General features: G+C 39.7%; 1 protein-coding gene across 13 annotated transcripts in view; it reads left to right on the forward strand.

The window, feature by feature from the left end:
* SOX6 (SRY-box transcription factor 6) overlaps positions 1–23,444 on the forward strand; it is a 583,835-nt gene that overhangs the window by 556,896 nt on the left and 3,495 nt on the right. For 11 of the 13 annotated variants that reach the window (XM_048485157.1, XM_048485158.1, XM_048485155.1 and 8 more), the window contains 2 exons: positions 13,826–14,059; positions 17,463–17,679. In XM_048485157.1, the coding sequence (XP_048341114.1) occupies positions 13,826–14,059; positions 17,463–17,679 (451 nt within the window). The remainder of the gene's footprint in view (positions 1–13,825; positions 14,060–17,462; positions 17,680–23,444) is intronic. The other 2 variants (XM_048485165.1, XM_048485166.1) reach the window with 1 other exon arrangement.

Here is a 23,444-nt window from a genome sequence, read left to right on the forward strand (position 1 = left end):
GGATTCTAGAGACTCTCCTCAAGTGAAGGAAGCTTGTGAGAGGAAGGAAGGCACTGGCTTTTTGGTGCAGAGTGAAGCGCCGGCCAAAGGCTTGTCAGTAGACACTGACCAGACCTAGGAGTCTGTCCTGCCCCTGTACAACACCACGGCTCAGTCTAGGGGAAGAAAGCCCATCCTGACAGTGGCAGTGAGGCCAGTTTGGGAGTAGTGTGAGAGAGGGAGGCTTTGTATGCCAGAATCTCACAGGGCATAGACTGGGTGTGTGTGTATTCAGTGGGTTGTGGATCAGAAAGGACTAGTGTCTGTCTGTGAGGAAAAGCAAAGTGTATAAAAGCCAAGTCATTTCTGAAGAGACACCTGCGTGTATGTGTGTGAAACCTAAATAACAACTGAAGCTCTGTAACTTTTACGTGAAAAGAACCTCTTTGAAACCATCAAGCGTTAGTACCTCTCTGAGCCAGTTTAAGAAGCCTTTCTCTTGTTTTTAAAATAAGATCTGAGATCTGAAGTTATCAGGCTACCTTTCTAAAGAAAACAGTGTCTGGGTTTTCTGATTTTAAATAAAAATATAGCACATGGGTGACAAAAATCAAACCATGCTTCTTACTTCACTGCAATCTGAATTTTCTTCCAGCTATGATTTAAGAAGTGAGCTATGGTGGGCAAAAAAGAGAGGAAGCACCAGAGGACAACAAACTAATGCATGGAAACAGGTTGGGTTAAAATGCTTTCATCAGCATTGAGCCCTGTTTTTGCAAATATGACCTTCACAATCCCTGTTTTCTTTCCACACATATAAGCAGTTATGTTAACAACTGGGTAACACTGTTGTGTCTAATTTGTGTTCTTAGTTTAATTAATTAAAAAAGATTTCCTGACTTTTTCTCTTTCTGGGTCATATAGCAGTTGTGGAGGGTGAGTGGACTTTTTTAAAAGTAAAAGTTTTGGGGGAAGGTTTAATTAGTCTCACACATTGTACAGGTCAAATTTGACCTGGTATTTTATTCTGGCCAGAAAGAAGGTGATCTGAAACTGGAGGAATTGATGATGGTTCATTTGTTATGGACAGATCATATCCTCACATGGATACCAAGACTCAGCAGGGATGAAGAATCTGTTAAAATGATCTACTTCTAGAGCAGATCAAAAGACTTTTCTGGTTGCTCCCAGGGATTTTCCTGTTGCTATGACCTATTGGTGCCTTGGTTGTTCTCTGGAATGAGGAAATTACCTGACAGTTGACATGATCACTCCCAGCCCCCTCTCCCAGGTGTTAGAGCTTACACAGTCCATCAATTTACTGGAAACCAACCGGAGAGATAGTGGAGGAGAACTCGAGATGAGTTCAGACAGATATGGTTCATTTCAAAGCATAATACCTTGTGATTACGGCAGACCATTATGTCTGCACTGTTAGGCCAGTTGAGTTGTTCTGGGTGGGGAAAGTCCTGTGGAGATTTGACCTACTGAGGAGATAGACTATTTGATGGCCCACTATGGCCACTTTAATCAACATTTGGCAGATAAAATCCCACAAACATAGACTCTACATTAGCAGTAACAGGGTCAAATGGTGTCCATGGAGTCCTGCCAATTTTTATCTTGTCCCTCATGAATTTTAACATCTAAATGAAGCTACTGGGTAAATTTATTCAGATAATTTGGCTGGGTTGTCAGTAATATTTGGATGACACTCAGATCTATCATTGAGCAGATCTCAGGGAAGCTGTTGAAAAACGGAACTGGTGCCTAAGGCAGTTTCAAGGTGGCTTTGGTCTAAAAAGATGAAGCTTAATCCCAACAACCTGTAAGGCTATTGGTGAATGTAAGGATTTAAGGTGTTTCCTGCTCTAGATGGAGTTACATTCCCTCTTGAACTACTTAGGTGTGCTGCTACCCTGGACCTACTGCTGGTTAAGGATGTGGCAGCCAGCATTGGGGGTGCCTTTTACTAGCTTTGACTGATTAGCCAGCAGCAGCTTTTACTAGGCCGAAAAGCTCTGGCCACTGTGGTACTTGCCCAGGTGACATCTAGATTAGATGGTTGCAATGCACTCTATATGTATTGCCTTGGAAAGTGTTTGGAAGCATGGCACAGGGATATCCCTTCTTTCAGCAGGTGAATATTTTTATGCTTGTATAAATTTTTTTAATTGTTAGGTGCCTTGGTAGCCCTTATTCGACAGAAAGGCAGGATACATATATTGTAAATAAATGAACATTCTTGTATTACTGGTGTTGATAGCAGTACACAGACGTTATTGAAAGAAGATAGCATGACAGATGCTGCATGGCATGTTGGTGGAGGAAGTGTAGCATTTGCCCCTCTCATGCTGTCTGGTAACAGGGAGACCTATCACCATGGGACAGGTATAGCAAGCAAAGTGTTCTCCTTATACCTAGCAGATGCAGTAACAGAGGGATCAGAAGAGCCCCATTTAATTAGAATCCCCCAACAAGCCTGTGAAGAACACCTCTAAAAGACAAATGCATCAGAGCATCAGTGTTGTGGACATCATAGTTGATTGGTAAATATTCCTGTCATTATATCTTCAAAGTCACTCTTTCAGGACCTCTCCATCATCATACTGGTATGACTACCATGAGCACAAAGCCTGATGTCAGAATAGTGGCCATTCCAATGATCTGCAAGTATTACAAACTCATTAATTTTTCAATTAGGTTTACTTAGAGCACCTGTATTAACAAATGAGGCATTTCACTTGGATTTTAAGTAGTTAATACTTGAATACACATCACTATATTCTGTCAGTGTTCTATAATGTGCTGAGTGTATGCTAGTGTTACCACCAAGAAATTGACATTGTATAGTGTCCTGAATTTATCAGTATAGCCTTTTGAGGCTTCCTTTGTTATTCATAGAATTAAACATGTGTGGTTGGTTTAATTAGGTAAACTGTTCTATCAAAATAGTTTAATACTGTAGGATATAATATCATCGGTCAATAATAAAAAGATGAAGGATGTGGCAAATGTGATGTTTTAATTTTTCCTTGATCTCCCCTTAATCTAATTTTCCCTTAATTTTACTTTTGATTTCTGCCTCTCAAATGGCCAAGAATAGAATAATTCTATAGGTACTATTTTTTCCTCAGTGTGGAAGAAAATATTCTTAAGAAAAAGAAAACAAAAAAGAAAAACAAAACCTGTTTGCCAATATAAAACAAATGTATTTCTGTGACAAGAGTAAACATGTTTTCATCAAAATCAAGCACCAGACACAGTGCAAAATATAGGCTGAAATCTAAGTGGCTAAAATGTACTTCATTTTGCAAAGCCACGAGCCACATGCATCAGCTTCCCACAAAGTCATTAGGTCTTTTTAAGCTCAGATGAAAAACATTAACAAATACCACAAAGGCTTTAGTATGGCCCCTTTGTTCATTCACATATGGCAGTTTATAAGTCCTGTGCCACTTGGGCCATGCGTTTGTTTAAGTTGCCTCCATCAGAGCAGACCTGGAAGAACAAAAGACATCTTGAAGGATCCAAAGCAGGAAATGGTCTAATCTAAACATGGTTTGTGACACTATAAGTAGAATAGAAAGGGGAGGGATTGATTAGTCATTAATGTCCAATTGACTCCATATGGATGTTGCAATAATAAGGCCTTTTTCAGTGCAGTAGCAAAGTTTATTGAATTAGAGGTTTATGTTTCCTCAGAGCTGACCTTAGGGAATTCCATTTCGTTCTTCTTGTCAATGTTTCAAGCGAATGGAGTCTGTAATAGAAAACAGGGTGGGGGGAAGACTTCAATAACATTTTTTTCCACAGTAATACAGCCAAGTGCTGATTTTTTAAAAAAAGAAGTGCAGTTCACCTCTGCTATGTAACATAGTCTGTTGTTTGGATTTACTTTGCATATTTTAGCATCCATAGAAATGTACTGTTTTATAACCTGCTTAACTTATTAGGATGTTTTCTTAACATATTAGGATGTATTCTGTAATTTTCTCAGGTTTAAACTGAAGTGCTCTTCACCTAGAAATATTAGCGTTTAGAATCTCAGCTGAATAACACATTTCTGAACAATAGATACCTTGCTATCAAAGATGCATACTGGTAGCAAAACTGTAGGTAGATGGCTACTATATCCAGGACTTCAGGAGCTTCCACTCTCTGAGCTACTTTTGTTTCCATCCATTTTTAGCACAGTGGGGATGGATACATAAATGTTTCATACCAGTTAATTGATGGTGCAGTATTAAGAGCTGCTTCACACTTAACGTGGTAGTTGTGTTTACTTTAATTGTGCTGTTTTTAACCAATGTTTCCTGCAAGAAAAATGAAAAGTGTGAAGGGAAGACACATGTTTGGAAATACACATGAGACATGCTTCAGGGAGCTGTGGCCAATCAGCACTCTTCAGAGCATACCCAAGGTGTTTACAGATACACATTTGCTCTTCATACTTCATGTTTTTATTGCAGAAAACATGGACTAAAGTACTTCTCTACAAGAATATATTGCTACATTGACAACTTATAATACTTAGGTACAGGGCATTAAAAGGCTCATAAAAAAGAGAGAAGACAGGTACTATCATGTGTAACCACTTATATACAATATCAATATAACAGTATTGAAAAGTCAGAGTTGGAAGAGGGAAACATTCTAGAATCTGAAAAAAGGCCGTATCCTCAGAAACTTCAGCTGAGTATGAATGAAGGAGCACTAAAAGCTAGATGGTATGAATAAATAGAGGTTTTACCATATCAAAATCAATCTTGCAAATTTGTGTGTGTGTATGTGTATTGTGTGTTTCTGTGTGTGTCTTCAAACTCTGGCTCAGTTGGTGTAAATTCATTTCTCATAAAGGAAATAAATGGTTTGAGGCAGGAGAAGCTTTATGTCCTAATCTAAACACCCCAATAGCAATATATTTCAGTGAATAGATTTATTTCAAAGTAGGTATTGTTAGGACAATGGTATAATGAGATTAGCCCAAGTGTATTATCTTGGAAATAACTTTTATTGGAATTGATTTGGTCCACATGTGAAACAAGCAGTCATGAGGTAACAGAATATTGAAGTGGTGGAATGGACTACTGCAGATGAAAATGTAAGAACATAAGAAGATCCTGCTGAATCAGACCAGCAGTCCATGTAGTTCAGCATCCCATCTCACACAAAGGCCAAACGGTTCCTCTGGAGGTCTAACAAAAGGGCATAAATGCCAAGGTCTTCCCTTGATGTTCAGAGGTTTACTGACTCTAAACGTGGGGGGTTCCCTTCAGTTGCCATGGCTAGTAGCAAATGACAGGCCTGTCCTCCATGAATTTGTCTAATTCCCTTTTAAACCCATATGTGCTATAGCCATCACTGCATCCTCTAGCAGTAAATCCACATTTTCATTGCTAGCTGAGTAAAGAAGCATTTTAATGAATTGTTGAAGGCATTCCTTTTGTACATCCTGAATTTTGTCCATCAACTTAATTTATGCCCTTGAGTTCTAGTATTTGGGAGTGAGTCAAAACATTCTCTGTCCACTTCTTCTACCCCATGCATAATTTTATAAATCTCTACTATGTCCTCCCTTATGGCACAAATAGATGTGACAGTCCAGGGATACCAGGTGCTATTTTAATGCCTAACAGGAGATTTTAAAAAGCCACGAGTGTTCAATCATGATAGGTCCACAGTGCAGTGAGACCAGACATTCTTCCTCCTTGTCTATTTTAGTGCCAAATTGGCTGTTTTGGCAACTGAAAAGGCACCTGGGTTGGGAGGGTGGGTGGAGTGCCTGGTCCTGCTGCACTACAATATTGATTTGACCTTTGTGTTTTTTTAAATCTCCCCTGTTAGGCATTGAAATGGCAGTGCCATACCTAGGTTCAATTTGGGGATGCTGTCATATCTGTTTGTGCCTTGGTAGTCTCTTTTCTAAACTGCAAAGTCCCAAACTTTTCAGCTTTATCATCTTAGTTTCCCTCTTCTGTACTTTTTCCAGCTAAGCAAAGTCATTTTTGAGATATGGTGACCAGAACTTCACACAGTATTGCAAATAAGGCTGCTGCACCACATCTCTTCAGAAACATTATAATACTGGCTTTTTAAAAATGTTCAATTCCTTTCCTAAGGAATGTTCAATTCCTTTCCTAATAATCCCAAACAGAGTTTGCCTTTTTCATGCCTGTGGCATACTGACTTGACATTTTCACTGAGCTATTCCTTATGCTATTTCATTGAGTTATCCCCAAGGACTCTTTCACTAGGTCTCAACAAGATCAGACTCCCATTAGCATATACCTAGTTGGTAATATTTTTATTCCAAGGATTCCTACATTTACCTGCATTTAATTTCATTTTTCACATTGTTCCCCCCCCCCCCCAATTTGTGGAGATCCTCCACGTCATTTATGAACAAATTAAATAGCACTTGCCTCAGTAATGATCCTTGTGGGCCTCCATTGCTTCCTCCTCTTCATTGTGATGACTGCCCATTTATTCATACTGTTCTTGTTGTAAATTTCCCAATTCGTAATCTGTAAAAGAATACATCGTTGTTGTATCCAATTACTATTAAGCTTATTCAGGAGTTTTTGGTGAGGTACCTTGTCAAGTCCAATTATATAATATTTACCAGGTCTCCATAAACTAACTACTAAATCAGTTTCTCAACGAATTCCAAAAGATTGGTAAGGTAGGACTTCCCTTTGCCTGGAAGTAGCATTAGGTTAACTGGCCCAATTTTCTGGTTCTCCTTAATTTTTTTAACATCAATTTGACTCATATTCCCTTCCTGAAAACAGTGGCTGTGGCACTGGTGTATGCCCCAACACTTTCCACAGTGAACTCAGAAGCAAAAATTAATTGAGCTTCTCTGCCATCTTTCCATCTTTCTTAGCAATTTCTTGGTTATCCAAAGGCCCAACTGATTTTCTGGCTGGCTTCTTGCTCTGGATGTATTAAAAGAAATGTTTACTGTTTGTCTTGATGCTTTTAGCAACCTTCTCCATAGATCTTCTTCTTGTACATCTGATTATTAACTTATGCTTCCTTTGCCATAGGCCGTTTCCGCACGAAGGCAGAAACGGCCGGGTCGGCGTTTATGACACCGACCTGACGACGCTGGGACCGTCTGCATGGACGGTCCTGGGAACAGCCGGCAGCGCCGGGCGCATTTTTAATCGGAGCTGGGCGCCCAGCCGACTCCAGCATGTCCCTGGGCCTTCAAGAGTGCTGCCGCCGAAGCTCTGGGGACATTTCCTGGTTCCGCGCGCCTGCCTTGTGCGCAGCGGTGCAGGGTAGGGGGCGTGGTCCTCTGGCCTCGGGCGACGCACCGGAGGCCCGTGGGGACAAGGTGGAGTGCTCGGGTGGGGAGGCAGCGCGGAAGCCGCTTTTCGCCATTCGGCGCCGGGCAGCGGGAAAGATTCACCGGGCGGCTGCTTTCCTCAAAAAGAGCACTGGGAAGAGCCCTGGGGAAACGCCGACTTCAGGCCGGGAGGGCTGCGCGAGGGCGGCGTGGCTGCGTTGCAGCTGCGCCCCCCCCCGTGCAAATGGCGGCCTGGAGATGGCGTTTTTACTGTCTCCAGGTTGCCATTCATTGCCCGTGCGGAAACGGCCATAGCTTGTGGTCCCTTCTGTTCATATCATTGTGGCAGACCTTCCTTTAAAAAAGACCTTTTTGGCTTCCTTGGTTTGGGTTATTAACCATGTAAGCATACATGGCAATATCTTTGGCAATATTTTTCCTAGCCTGGGGAATGCATTCTCTCTGGACTTCAGTTAAGAGTGTTTTTAAATAGCTTCCAAGCATCCTTGAAAAGTTCCCTCTTTGGAAATCAAATGTTACCGTTTCGGACTTTAGGGGTAACTTTCCATTGGCTTGAATGCTTAACTTAATAGCATTGCTGTCACTGTTCCCAATTGGTGCAACAACATCTACCTCTCTCACCAAGTCTTGAGTCCCTCTCAGGACCATGTCCAAGATCACTGCCCTTTTAGTTGTTCCAATGCGCAATCATCAGAGGCATAGCTTTAGGGGTGGGGTGGGGACAAATGCCCCGGGTCATGTGGGGAGTGGAAAATCACCCCCCTCCTCCTTCAACCCCTTGGCCCAGCCCTGCCCCACCAGACTGCTCCTGAAGGACTAGCCTGGCAGCACTGCCGTCTGGCACCCCTTGGCTTGAGCTATGATTTGATGTTGATTTTGGGTGGGGGGCTTAGTGCAAAAATCATAAGAATCCATGAGGATCCGTGTTTTCCAAACAGGTTTTTGTGCCACTGCAGCACCATGGAGCGTGGGATGCATGATTGTTGTGTTCAGACATGTTGCCAAGGGCTTGAGCTGTGATGTCCTGGTGATTTTGTGGTGACCAAGTGCAAAAATCATGAGGATCCATGAGGATCTGTATTTTCCAAGCAAGTTTTTGCACCACTGTAGTGCCACGGAGCATGGGATGTGTGATCGTTGTGTTCAGACATGTGTCTAGGGGTATGAGCTGTGATGTGCAGGTAATTTTTGGGTGACCAAATGGAAAATCATGAGGATCCATGTTTTTCAAGCAGGTTTTTGCACCACTGCGGCACCACAAAGCGTGAGATGTGCGATTGTTGTGTTCAGACATATGGCTAATGTCTGGAGTTGTGATGTGCTGGTGATTTTGGAATGACTTAGTGTGAAAATCATGAGACTCCATATTTTTCAAGCAGGTTTTTGTGCCACCGTGGTGCCACAGAGCATGGGATGCATGATTGTTTTGGTGCTGCCTGTAGACTAAGATATGTTCTATAGTTTCATGGTGGTTTTCTTTCATTCCAATGCAAAAATCATCTGAATTCATGAGCATCTGTTAAAATCATCTGGATCCAGCTCTTGTCCAGATTTGTGACTTGGGGCATGTTTTATAATGTGATGGTGACTTTGAGATGATGTTGTGCAAAAAACCTTTGGTCATGGTGGGGGAGGGCGGCTGCCCATACTGGGGGTGGGGGCAGAAAACTCAGATTTTGCCCTAAGCTCCATTTTCCCTAGCTACGTCTCTGGCAATGATTTATTATATGTAGGAATATAATTTCTGCAGTCATTATGAGGGTAGTTGAAGTCATCCAGGATCACAACTTCCGCTGCTTTAGGTTAACATAGTTCAAAATATCCTTTCATTAAAATTGTTAATAATAATAATTCCCTGTAAAAGTGAAGCTAGTACAACATCTTTTGTGGTTTTTATTTGCAAGGAGTTTTTGCATGGGGAGCATTAAAATGTCTCTTTTCACTGCAGACTGACATGTTTAGCCCATTCAACTACTTCATCCAGCCAGTTCAACTGCTTCATCTTTGTTCATAGTTAAACCAGACTTTATTTACAGGTAAATGTGCATACTGAAATTATGGCAGTGCCACTTTGCTTATCACTCTTACGCAGCATAATGAGATCCAAAAGTTAACCAAAGAGAGACCAAAGAACTGGAGTCCAAAGCTAACATTTCATAACTGCTGGCATTGAAGCTTTTTCTGAGCTGTGAAGCAGAAGCCTAAACCATTGATACAGTCAAATCTTACTATTTTTGCTGAAATCTGAAATCCTACCTAGACTCTAAATTCCAGAAGTCCACTTCTGTGACTGTGCTATAAACAGTATTCTTGCAAATGGGCTGTTAGTTATTAAAGTCAAATTAATGTTGTTGTTTTATTTTGTCTCCAGTTAGCATTTTCTGCATACTATTTGAAAAGGAGGCTTTTGTTTTTTAAAGACAGCAGCTGTAGTTGTAGCATCCTTGGGAGATAAGTAAAATATGTTTGTTTTCTTGTAGATTATTGTTGATGTTTTCCATTTCGCCGCCCTGAGCCCTTTGGGGGAGGGTGGGATATAAATTGAATAAACTAAATAAACTAACATCCTTTAAATACTTTGTGTTTTTGATCCATAGTTCTTTGTTCATTTCGGATAGCTTTCTTATAACTGAAAGTCCAGAACAAGAATAAAGATTGTGAGACATAGTGAAATTCAGTAGAAAAACAAAACAAAAAATTCTAGTATCACTGAGAAGTTAAAGTATCTCAGAAATTATTTTGAATAAAAAATTATTCTTATTATTATAGATTTCACTTTTCAAGAAAGAGAATTTTTGTATCTACATTTTCTCGTTTGACTATGCTTTGTATTTAATTTGAGTAAATAATAGTTCATTTTTATTTGCTGAATAAATTAGAAACTGAGCCATTCTTTGTAATTTCCAGTATGTTCAATATACTCCTGGAAAGGTAAGATGCTTAGGAGCAAAACCAGATTATGTGACTGTTAATTATTTGCAGAAGCTAATTTAACACAAATTCTTTTGTGGTAGCCCTTAGGCTGAAGCACAAATATTCACTTGGAGATCAAGTAAAGACGTTAAAGGTATTACTGGCTTTGTTTCAAAATTCTTCAAGTGTAGGCTTGCTGAATTCAGGTGGAATAAGAAGCTTTAGAACTTTGTTGGTCTGTTTGTAATTTATGACTGTAATTAAGAATTGTCTCTCAACAAAAGAATACTGAGATAAAGTAATTTTTTAAAAATCTTATCTTTTGCTTTCATGAATGTACCTTGGGATATAATTCCTGCAGCAACCTATCATTTGTATTCTTGAAATACTTCTGCAGGTTTGATTGCATCAGAAGTCAAGATTATATTGGTCATTCATCTGTATTAGACTGAGATTCAGTTACAAAATTCTGCTAACAATCACTATGACCTCAGTCTGTATCACTATAGCATAATAATGCTCTGCTAGGTTTTCTGAATTCCCAGCTTTCTTTTTCTTTTCTTTTCTTTTTTAATGTAAGTCCTGGGTCCTCACAATGCAGAGAAAAAAGGAAAAAGGTGTATGTCGAGAACAACAAGGGCTAGAGATCTACTTTTTTAAAAAGTGAAAACTTGGATTTCAGATTAGTTGTTGTCGTGTTTTAAAAATCTCCCAATGCGGGAATGTTTAAAAAGTTCACCAATGCGGGAAAGAAATGGCAACTGTGGGGGAAGCACCGTAAGTAAAATGGTGATAAAGTGGTTGGTGGCACCTTTAAAACCACAGCATACCTCCCATGTGTTTTGGCTGTGGATTGGTAAGAAACCCTGGATCAAAGGTGGTTAGGGAAAGGATGGGAAAACTACAGAAAAACAATGGATAGACAACAGCAGTATGTGGCAGTTCAGAAATATTTCACTAAATTGGGTGCAAATAGATGCAAAAAGCCTTTATGGAAATCAGCTTTGCACAAGCACCACATTTGCTCTTCTTCCGCATTGGGTACAGAATTTACAAATCATTGCTATTTTACAACATTTTACACCAGTTGTAGCTGGTGGTGTTCAGGCACAAGAACCAGTGATGGCTATACTACAAATTATGAGAAAGCATTTGATGTAAGAAGCCACTTCTCGCTTTCTCTGTGGCAAACGTGGAGAGAGGTGATCAGAATACTTTGTTCATTTCTCTGAGAGCCTGTTATAGTCCTTGAAGCTGTTTGTGTGCTTGTAGTTAAGGTCTTATTAAACCTTTTAAATAAATGCTTACACAGTACTTCTTGCCAGGAAACAGAGGCCCTTTCTGCACGGGCCATATACGGTGCCCTGGGGATGGCAAAAACGCCGTCCCCAGGGAGCCGTTCGCATAGGCGGCGCTGCTAAAACGCAGCAGCGCCGACCTGGCTCCCCTCCACCACCCCCAGGGTGGCGTCAGGCCGCCTCCAAAAACAGCGCGTCCCCGCCGGCTCGGTGCGAACGGCACCGCCAGGAACACGCTGTTTTCCCCGTCCCCCTCCCACTCACCTCGTCGCCTTCGTCGCTCTACTGGACTGCTGAGACCCTCCCTTGCTGTCCTCTGACCCCTGGAGGTTGGAGGGCAGTGTGGACGGGTCTTAGGAGTCCAGCAGGGTGACGAAGGTGACGAGGTGAGTGGGGGGGGGGACGGGGAAGCGGCGGCTCCGTGCTCAGTATAGATGTCTAGTGGCAGATCAACTGTGAATGCATCAGAAGAATGTCTCACCATTCCCACTGTACATTTTAGAATTAAAAAAATAAATTGTCAATATGTGTGCATATTTTTTTATCCATAAGACAACTAAATGTACCAGCATAACAGTCCTGAAAAGTTTTGAAAGAAACTGTTTATTCGTTCTTCAGATCCAAACCTTTATGTTGTATCATAAGCCTCCAGTTTGATCACCTTTGGAAAAGGTGTGAAGTACATTTCCGTCTATGTAGTGTTGTGATGAAGAGGCTGCAGTAATAGTCGCAGCCAGTAAATGCAAAGTAGTTAAACTTAGGGTACCATTAGAATACTTCTATATCTGACATTCACAGTAGACCTGTCATCTTTTATCTGCATGCAATTGTGGAACTGGTGTCAGTTGTAAAGTAATGGTATTGAAGACTTCATAAATTACCCTAGTGATCCTCAGGAGAAGACAGTGTCACATCGAAATAAGTGTTTTGCTTCCAGGGTAATGTATGTCTTCATCTGGCCCAGCAGTCAGCATATTGCCATATGTTGATGGATACTGTCAGCTTGAAGCTACACTACATTTCACTGCACAATAAACATGGCTGTCAACACCATATAAAGTGAAATCAATTTATCCTGTATGGTCAGTGCATTTTAAATGAAATTAATGTACTGTGGGCACAGTGGCAAAAAGGCAGCATATTAGTTATGCATCCTCTGTTCCAAGATTTAATCCATAAAATGAATTGCTTACACAGAACAAAAACAAAAATAATAGTTGTGTACCTTAAAGTACAGTGGTTTTTAAACAGCAATTTGGCAGTTAGGTTTCCACATACATAAAATATAGATTCAGGTTGTGAGTTGGCACAAATCATCCCTGCACTGTGAACTCAATAGAGCTTTACTGATTTATACCAGTTTAGGTTTCATCAAGCTATGTCATTTTGTAGATGCTGAGGATTTGTCATAGATATATTTGAAGTTGTGGAAAGAGATGTGAAATACAGTTCGTTTTCCTCTCAGTTCTGTCATAATTGTTGCATGGAGGGATATGCTTTGTTGTTGTGATTCACAGTGAGTTTAAAATTATTCATCATGTCACTTTCTCATTGTGCAAATGTCTTTCAAAAGTATATCAAGAATGGTTCTCAAATGTTTCAATCAATTATTGCAGAGCTACTGAGCTCAGAAATGTAGATCTCACAAAACTTTCAGTACTTCACTTATTTATTAATTGAAATGCACATATGTAGTATTCTTAGTTAAATTGATTTTCAGGTGGCTACATGTACATATTAGGCATGTTAGCCTTCATAGGCACAAAAGGAAACCTGGAGTTAATTGTTCAGACAGTTTAGTTGAGAACACCTCAACAGATTTTTCAATGAAAGAAATGTGAATTAAGAATGCCAGCCACCTGCTATCATTCTGCGCTATAGTTTCATTTATTCAAAGATCTTTGGTCCTATTCAGACCTCTAATTCATTTACCAGTTTGGATGAAATGCACATGGAAGTGTCAACAGTGGAGCAATATTAATAATAATGTTAAAATATTTGCTTTGCATAACATTCACTGAGAGGTTCTATAAAAAAAAATTGAAAGGCACAGCCCTTCATATTTTTTTCCAGTTTAGTGCTTATACCTAGGGCATATATATTTTAATAGTTACAGTGCCCTGATCTTAGATTGTTTTTATTGGCTTCTTACATGTTTTGGAGGAAGTAACATGAATAATAAAATTGGAATAACCAAATTTAGAATTGTTCTGTCTCGTAGAACTGGCAGCATAAGGGGAGAACTTAGTAATTGTCCCATAATTCACATATTATAATAATGTTTGCATCCATCTTGTTTCTTCCTGCCCTATTACAGGAAGTAAAGCAATGAATGGCTCTGCAGCTAAACTACAGCAGTATTATTGTTGGCCAACAGGAGGTGCTACTGTGGCTGAAGCGCGAGTCTACAGAGATGCCAGGGGCCGAAGTAGCAGTGAGCCACATATCAAACGACCAATGAATGCTTTCATGGTTTGGGCAAAGGATGAACGCAGAAAAATTCTCCAAGCTTTCCCTGATATGCACAACTCTAATATCAGCAAAATTCTTGGTAAGTATTAAATAATTAATAATTGCCCAATCAGAAAATGTTATCACTTTGAGATTCTGAGTGACGGGGACATTATGATTTGGATTTGTGATTTAAACAGAGTGTATGATGTTCCTATAGATGTATTTGAAATGGCAAATATCCTAACTTAATCTTGAAAGTAAGTGTTGAATGTTTTGCCTTTCCATAGTACACTATTGGAACTAGTTGCACTCTTGCTCATATAAATCACAGCAAGTGACTTAAAAACTCATGTACACATGGGTAGTTCACTGCATAAAAAAACTTTTATTGATATGCTTTGCCTTTCAAAGGAAGACAGACAGTGAGAAAGAGAGAGAAAGATTATGCAAATGTGATTTATGTAGATAGGAAACTTTGAATTTTTCAATAGATTTGCTGTTTGAGTGAAAATAACTATTTCTACAGGTATATTAGCTTCTGTTAGTGCCTGTGTGGTGTTTTCTGTATGAACTATATATCCTGGGATAAGGAGGTGAAACATCCCTGTTTAGCCATGTCTTCTGCATGGCTTCCGGGTTTAACTCAGGCCTGGCCCACGAGATTTCCCTTACCCCATGGCTTTCAATAAATGATAAATCGGCGATTCTTTTTTTAAAAAACCTGCATCGCTCCTAATCCCATGCAAACACCGTGGGAGACAGACCAGTTTATTTTTCCTGCCTCGCCACCTGCAGCCAATCAAAATGTCGGAAAAACGGGACAGTTCATGCATTCGCCGCAACATTGGTGAGGAAAGTGAAACTAAACCGGGGGTAATCACCTGGAGTTCTTCCTCCCAGCCTGAACACACTGACAGGCTGCTGTACAGAGGGAGAACCCGAGATAGAAACATCCTGGTATAGGGTTCCGGTTCCGGTTTGACTGGGAGTAGCAGCTTGTTTTCTACACTCCGCGTCTCACATTCCAAATAAGCAAATTTCAATAATACTTAAATGCATTAACCAGAGTGAACGGTCTCTAATTCCTAGTAACAACATCCTGGTATGTACGATCCCAGTTTCCCCTGGGATATTTTGTCCATCTGGAAAACATCTGTAAAACCTTCTTAGGAATCATGATGAAAATAGTGTGATATTTCTGTGAGTAAATAGTGATGACCAATTTGTTATTTTTGAGGTGTGGGGGATGACCTTAATGATACAAATGTCTGTCTTTGTGGCAGTGGTTGGAATGCTGAAACTATGCCGTCAGCTCATTTCCTACCACCTAAATGATCCTTAAGTGTTCAAATTAAAACTAATTGTTAAAAGACATTAAAAAGACTTCTTGAGAACCAAAAGGTTAAACTTGGCAAATTTATTGTAATTCTTTAAAAAGTAAAACTTAACCAGCATAATGTATACCATTAGTCAATAAGGGGTTTATATCTGTACTAATAAGCTGGCTGAATTTTGAGAGAACTTAAATTGGATTTCTCTCAGAAGAATTGATAACTTAAGTGAGCATGAGTGGTAAAATGTTTAAATTGATATTTACTCCCCTGTTATTTCAAATGTGGATTTTAAAACTAGTCTCAAATTAAATAATAGTAATAATGAAGCCTTGAGTATCATAATTTTATTGTCAGTCTTTAAAATGCATTTTAACAAAGTTGTTTCTTTTACCTACAATCTTTTGAGGAGGCAATTTTTTTCTAGGAATAAATGTAGCTCTGTTCTTCAACTTGCAGTATTTTACATAAAAGTTCTCTTATTTGTCTACCATTTTAGTAAGTTCTATGAATAGCCTTTCAGTTTGATATAAAACCTACACTGTTCCAGTCTTGGCAGCCATTGAGAATCTATATTATTTGTATGCATTCTTTGAAAGGGGGAAAAACCCTATTAGGATATAGTAACAGTATTCATTAAAAGGTAAACATTCAGTACGAATATTTCAGAAGTACCAGAGATTTGTTTGCTAACAGCGAGTATAACCTGGCAGGACTGCACCATTAAAAGAAGAAAGAGTTAATTTACATATAATATCTGTACACATTTTCCAGGACAATAGCAAAAAATGAAAGAAAAGAATGTGGAATTTTACAACTGACAACACAGTGTTGCAACTGGATAATATTTATATAACTTTTCCATTTGTTGATATATAAGAGTCCGTGGTAAGAGAATAGCTTCCAGCCACACTAACCACATCTATAATCATTTTATCCTGCTGAAAACTATTTTTACATTTTAAAAAATCTATTCTTCTTTACTATTTAGGTATCTCTTCATAAACAATGCAATGGACTTGAATAGACTGTTTATATATATATATATATATACACACACACACACACACACACACACACACTTTTATTAGTGTAGTTGATGATTAATGTTTACAGTAATTAAAGTAGTGCAGAGCATTGGAAATGTACTTTCCACTTGAAATCAAATACAGTTGCTCAGTCTACTCCTAGCATATCACTGGACAATTAAAATGTGTAAAAGGGTTTCCAAGAAAAAGCCAATAATAAACTAGAGGTATAACAAAGGGCATCTAAATCAAGAACACTCAATTAGATTAAGGGTCATCTCTAATTTTCTGGAAAAGCAAGGGTTTGAGAAGTTTCAAGTTATTATATTTATTATAATAAATGTTGAAGTCAGATTCAAATTGGCAAAATATGTATGCATGAGCAACATGAAAAACGTTTGAACAGCAATGAGTATGACGTTTGAACAGAATGAGTATGACCCAAATGTACCCTTAATACAGTAGCTGGGATTCAAAGAACTAATCTCAGTGTGTCTAAAGGATTGGGTGCCTTATTTTTATTTGAATGGCAGACTCCCATATATTACTAACTACGGTAGTTTGAAAATATTCTGAGTTTCAAAAGGAGGTTTTGCCATATGCTGTTCTAGGCTATTATTTGAAAAAGTACAACGTCACATCTTTCTGGAAGTAGTAGTTCCTTGGATCTTGGGAAGTGTGTCTTAATAAATCAGTCACATACTGAATATGTTTAAATTTTCTGAGAAGGGTATTCAGTTACCATTGGGTGTTTGCTACAGTCAGATATGCAATTTGTTTTCATTAATTGTGTTGAATGGAAGAAAGCATTCCTGCCAGTACTAAATAAAAATGAAACTTTAAAAAACTGTTTCTCTAGCTAATATTATGATATCAGCCCTTCTTGTGCTATGAAATTGGAGGCAATTTATAATATTCTTTTGTTAAATAATGCGGCACACATTACTTATATAGCACGGGAACTTTATGGAAATATCTAATACTGGGAAAACTATTTTAGGGGGTACTGATTATACCACTGACCCTACAAATGAATCCCAAAAGGTCATGACAATTGAGTTGACTTCCCTAGCACATTTCGTTGGAAAATTACCATTGCACAACTCTTCTTGAGAAGTCATTGATAAATTTCTCTATGCAGGCTCCCGATGGAAATCCATGTCTAACCAAGAGAAACAACCTTACTATGAAGAGCAAGCACGGCTAAGTAAAATCCATCTAGAGAAGTACCCTAATTACAAATATAAACCCCGACCAAAACGCACATGCATTGTTGATGGCAAGAAACTGCGTATTGGAGAATACAAACAACTGATGAGATCTCGAAGACAGGAGATGAGACAGTTTTTTACTGTAGGGTATGTATTGAAGTTTATTTCAGTAGAATGCTCTTAATTGTGGTTTCCAAACCTTTTCCTTCCTCTGGAATTAGATCTTTCATGAAGGATCCACTTTACTGTAACCCATTTGCCACAGATGAAATGTTTTTAGACTTCTGTGGTGCACTTCCCTTATAACCACTGCTGGTAGACAATCCACATGATCTCCATAAGTACATTTATTGGGAATCCCTGGGATTTTTAATGCTTTTTTTTTCAAAAATAGAACTCTGTTACTCTCTTCTTTGTAGCTGTTAAGTAATAATACTGTACAGCCAAATGTTTAGAATAAAATACACAGTGAGATCACCTGGTCTGATGATTCTGAAATATGTAGCTACCTGCTTAATTGGGATGTTGTTCCTTTGAGTTGCTAGTCAGCTGTCATGTTCTGGCTTCTCATCTGTTTCACTGCCCTCCACTTACCTCCTTCTTGCCAGTGGATTAATATTGCTAATGTTGCCTACTGGTGGATCACGTATTACTCCTCCAAAACCAAAACTGGGTTACACAGGTTTTCACTTAATAGCATTAAATGAAACCTAAGGGAAATAAGGTTAAAGTAAGAAATAAAGACTGTGGCTTGGATCCTTGTGAGCCATTTCATCAGATAGAATGGATTTTCTGTTTATGGAGGGGCGTGGAGTAATTCTTGCTGCAGAGTCCAGTTTGTTCCCCACACTGTTTCTTTGGGAGAAGAATTTCATGGAGCTCAGAAGACTGCAGTTGGGAGCTAGAAGCCAGAGAAGCCACTTTCCTATAGATCCCCAACTAGAAACTAGAAGTAGACTTTCCAGATAGAGCTGCCAAGCTCCTGATAGGAATGGGGATCTCCTGCCTCCACCTCATTTTTCCGGCTGCTGTTCAGAGTGGCAGAAAAGTAAACAAAATAAACAAAAAGTGGCTATTGACTAAATGGTGTGATAACCTTTCCAGTTTCCCCCGAAAGTGACATCCAGTTTTCCCTAGAAGTGACATGATCGACAGCACCCTCGCCCACATGTATCCACTCCTCTCATGTCCCTTTCTTCAGGTAGGATTCAAGGAACCACTTAACATTTACGATCTTTGGCAGTTAAATAGAGTGATAATTCTTCAGTTTTAGGCCAAAAGCCTACTGAAACAATTATGTTTTAGCTGATTTATTTCCATTATTATCTTGTAAACAAAAACTCAGATGCTCAGTGCCCCCTTCCCCTAGAGTTTCTGGCAATTTAAGAATCGAATTCTCTGCCAGTTCTTCTAAATTCACAATGTTCTATTTATTTCTCTCAACACAATAGTCTTCTTTTATTGTGGGCTCCACAACCAGATAATTGACCTTGACTACTTGGTTCTGGGCCTTGTTTCTGGCTTGGCATGCATGACTCCCATTGCAGTTAATTATATTGTGGTAAAGCCTGCAGCAGTGTGGGTTTGTCAAAATGAGGTTTTGATATCTGGTAATATGATGAGGTTAGATATCTTGAAATATGATGAGGCTACAAGCCTTTCTAGTCTATACTGAAAGACTGGATTTAGGTAGTAAGGAAACTATTTAGAATTGAGTTTCAGAGATTCAAACCAGTCAGCCGCATTACTTCTTTAGCTTAAGGGCACTGCTACTGTAGCCAGATTATTCAGTGAATGAGCAAAGTTTATGGGAGATGGGGAAGGAAAGAAAAAATATGACTGTTTAAAATGATATTTCAGTTAAAACATTTACTCTCCCATATTTTGGCTAGGTTCCCTAAAACATGACTTTAGAACAATAACTGTTAAACTGTCAAATATGCAACATTTAAAACAAATAGAGGATCTAAAAGAAGCTACTTTAAAAGGGCTGCAGAATATTACATACAACAAAATTAGAAATTAAGGCTAATAAATGTATTATATCTTTTGTTAACTATTGCACCAGATGCCCCTAATTCAAGAATTCTCTCAATACAGCAAGGGATTCAAAAGAAAAGGGCAAATGCAATTCCTTTGTCCTGCATTCTATACTTGCCCTTTGTTGTTTTTCTGTCAAGTCACAGCAAATTTATGGTTTTCAAGGCAAGAGATGTTCAGAGGTGGTTTACCATTGTCTGCCTCTCTGTGGGGTGGGAGAGTTCTGAAGAAACAGAGACTGGCCTAAGGTCAGCAGGCTTCTACAGGAAGAGTGGGGAATCAAACCCAATTCTCCAGATTAGGCTTCTTAGTTTGAAAAGGTGCAGATGTTCTACCTTGAATCATCTTTCTAGTGTACAGGCCCACACATTACAATGGCTGCCTCCTACGAACCTCAGGAGTTCTGTCTGCCTTGATGGAATCAATGCTCACAAACAAAAAAATCCTCTGCCATGCTTCCAAGAGTTTTATCATCTACCTTTGTCCTCTCACTGACCAGGTCAGGTCAAAGAAGATTTTCCTGGAGTCTCCACGAGACTTTTTAAAAAGTCTTTCTAGCATTTAATTCATCCAATCTCTATTCCCAGCTAGATATTGCCTGTCTAGTTGGAGGTAGGGTTGGAGAGTTGGACGGATGACACCATCCAGGTTTGGGGGACTTTGCTTCAGGGGGTTCAATTGTATAAGACCCAAAAAAGGGTAGGGCCCATCTCCCACTGCCCCCTGAAGCAAAATTCCCCAAACCTGGATGGTGTCACCCAGAGACTCTCCTGAAGATACCTTGAAAGTTTTGTGACTGTACCTTCAGAAATGTGCACCCAACAGCCCTCCACCAGAAATTTCCCATTGACAGCATTGCAGCTAAGTCACTGCAGAACAAAGAATTTTGGGCAAATTTCTGGGGGTGCCTGAAGGAGGTGCATTTTTAGAGGTATCGGCATCAAAATTTCAGGGTATCATCAGGAGACTGTCCTGATGATACCCCCCATGTTTGGTGCAGTTTGGTGCAGGATAGCCAAAGTTATGGACCCTCAAAAGGGTAGCCCCCATCTCCTTAGCTCCCATTGGAAAGAATGGGGGATAGGGGCACCCCTTTTGGGGGTCCATAAACTTGCCCCCCCTGAACCAAACTGAACCAAACTTTGGGGATATCATCAGGACAGTCTCCTGATAATACCCTGAAATTTTAGTGCCAATATGTCTAAAATTTGCCCCCTGCAGACCAAAACATTAAAAACACCAAAAAATAAAAACGCATTTGAAATTCTGACGTTCCCACAGATTCGGGGCAGTCCAAATCTGCAAGGTTTGGAATTCGGCCAATCCGATCCCATTGATCCGAATCTGGTCCAAATCCAAATTGGAATGAATCTGGTTGGTATCGACCAACTCTAGTTGGAGGTTGGGTTGGGGAGTTGGACCATCCCATTGTCTCTAGCTTGACCTATTATCATTTTTAAAAGGGTGGCTAAGGCAAGGCTAGAAAGCAATGGAATTGAATCCCCCCCCCAAGGGAAAAGAAACACTTTTAAAAATTCCAAGTGAAGGTTTTGCTCAATTAAAACTCCCAAAGGTGGGAAAAACATTTGTCCACATAGCCTTTGCAAGAAAAAGGATGCATGTAAATTACATATGCACATATGTATGCAAATCAGATATAAAGAGAAAGCAAGTTTTCTTCTGCAGTCCAAAAAGCTGAGTCTCCTCAACCATCGACACCAGCCATGTGCAGGCATAAAGCTGGCCCAAGTGACCCAAACGCTGGGCTGATTTGGCTCCCAACACAAATGCACATGGGTCCTGCTCCATCACCTGCAATATAAAAGGCCCAGTCTGGGAGGGAAATGTTCTGACACTCTTGAAGTCAGAGCAGGAGGCTCACAGCTTGCACTGATCTGGCATGCCTGCTGCATCCCTCACTCCTATGGCATCTGGATCCTTGAGCATGGCCTGTTGCGCCTTCCAGGTGAGGACTGCTTGAGACTGGATATAAATGAATAAAGTTTTCCTCCTCCCCCTCCAAGACAGCATTTTATGTGTGTTAAGTGCCAGCAAGTCACTTCTGACTCATGACGACCCTATGAATCAATGTCCACCAAAATGTCCTGTCATTAACAGGCTTAGTCAGGTCTTGCAAACTGGGGTCCATAGCCTCCTTTAAAGAGACCTTCCCAGATACCTTCAACTTTTCCTAGCATTATTTATTTAATTAATTTGTTTTATAGACTGCCATTCCCCATGCAGGCTCAGCATGATTGTTTTCCCCCCCATTGATTATTATCTTATAATTTGACCAAAGAAAGACTATTCATTTTCACTTTTAAGGACAGTTCAGGCTTGATTTGATCTAAAACCAACTGATGTCTTTTTGACAGTCCACAGGATCTGTCACATTCTCCTTGAACACCACGTTTCAAAGGAACCTACTTTCTTCCTGACAGCTTTCTGCATTGTCCAGCTTTCATATACATACATAGTGATAGGGAACACTATGGCATAAAACATGATCTTGGTTGCCATTGACACATCCTTACACTTTTCCAGCTCCTTCATGGCTACCCTTCCCTGTCTCATTGCCTTTTGATTTCTTGGTTGCACTCTTTCTTTTGTTTGATGATGGAGCCAAGGAATAGAAAGTCTTTAACCATTTTAATTTTCTCATTGTCCACCTTAAAATTGAGTAATTCCTGAGGAATCATTACTTTTCTCTTCTTGATGTTCAGCCGTAAGTCTGCTAGCATTTTCTTCTTTAACTTTCAGCAGAAGCCATGGAAATATAATAGGCTGGCCCTAATTCTCTTTCCCCTGAATTGTTTAAGACCATTATGGACTGGTGGGCCCCTGTCCTTGCCTCTGTATTAACAAAACAGGGGTAGTACCAGCGCTCTGGACAGAGGCAGTTGTTGTCTTCAAAAAGGGAGACCACTTATTACCTATAAACTACAGTCCAATTAGCTTATTATCTACCCCAAGGAAGCTATATACCAAGTATTTATTAGATAAACTGTCCTCCTGGGTAACCAAGAATAAAATACTAGATCAGAGCAAGTTGGTTTTCAGAGGGGTTAATCCACCCTTGACCATTGTTTGGTCCTGAACACTATACCATGGTAAATAAGTCCAAGCTATGTGCAGCTTTTCTTGATCTCATAGCTGCTTTTGGCTCTGTGTCAAGAAACCTTTTGTGGAGGAAGCATGAATGCCTAGGTGTAGATAACAGACTTCTCTCTTTAATCATTGCACTTCACTCCAATACAATGTGCCAAGTAAAGTGCAACCGGGAGGCACTCTGACCCCTAAAATCACATCTAAGAAGGTGGTCAAGTAGGGTTATGTTCTCACACCGATTCTGTTCAACCTCTTTTTAAACGACTTAGCGCCCTCTTTGAGAGGGTATGATACACACAGCCCTTATCTTGGTAAATCAAGGATATATCTGCTGCTTTATGTAGATGATGCCATGTTATTATCATGGACCAATGTGGGGTTAAAGCGATTATTAGACAGGTGTGCTGAATACTGTAATAACAAAAACCTGGAAATTAATTATTCCAAATCAAAAATCATGGTTTTTGCAAGCTTGTGATGCCCTTCTAACTGGACACTGAATGGGGAAGCACTTGAGCAGGTTAAGATCTTTAAATACCTGGGTTTAAATTTTCATTATAGAGCAGGATGGTCCACACACAAGGACAGGATAGTTGACACCAGTGAAAAAACAACCAACACTATCTTGCATGTCTTTTACAGAAAGGGTCACCAATTTCTTCCTGCGGCCCTTAAAGTATTTAATTCAAAAGTCTGCCTGCAACTTTTATATAGTGTTTCTTCATGGATCCAATCCTGGAATAGAAATATCAAGTGGATCCAAT

This window comes from Sphaerodactylus townsendi, linkage group LG02 (assembly GCF_021028975.2).
Source record: "Sphaerodactylus townsendi isolate TG3544 linkage group LG02, MPM_Stown_v2.3, whole genome shotgun sequence".
NCBI classification, from domain to species: Eukaryota; Metazoa; Chordata; class Lepidosauria; order Squamata; family Sphaerodactylidae; genus Sphaerodactylus; species Sphaerodactylus townsendi.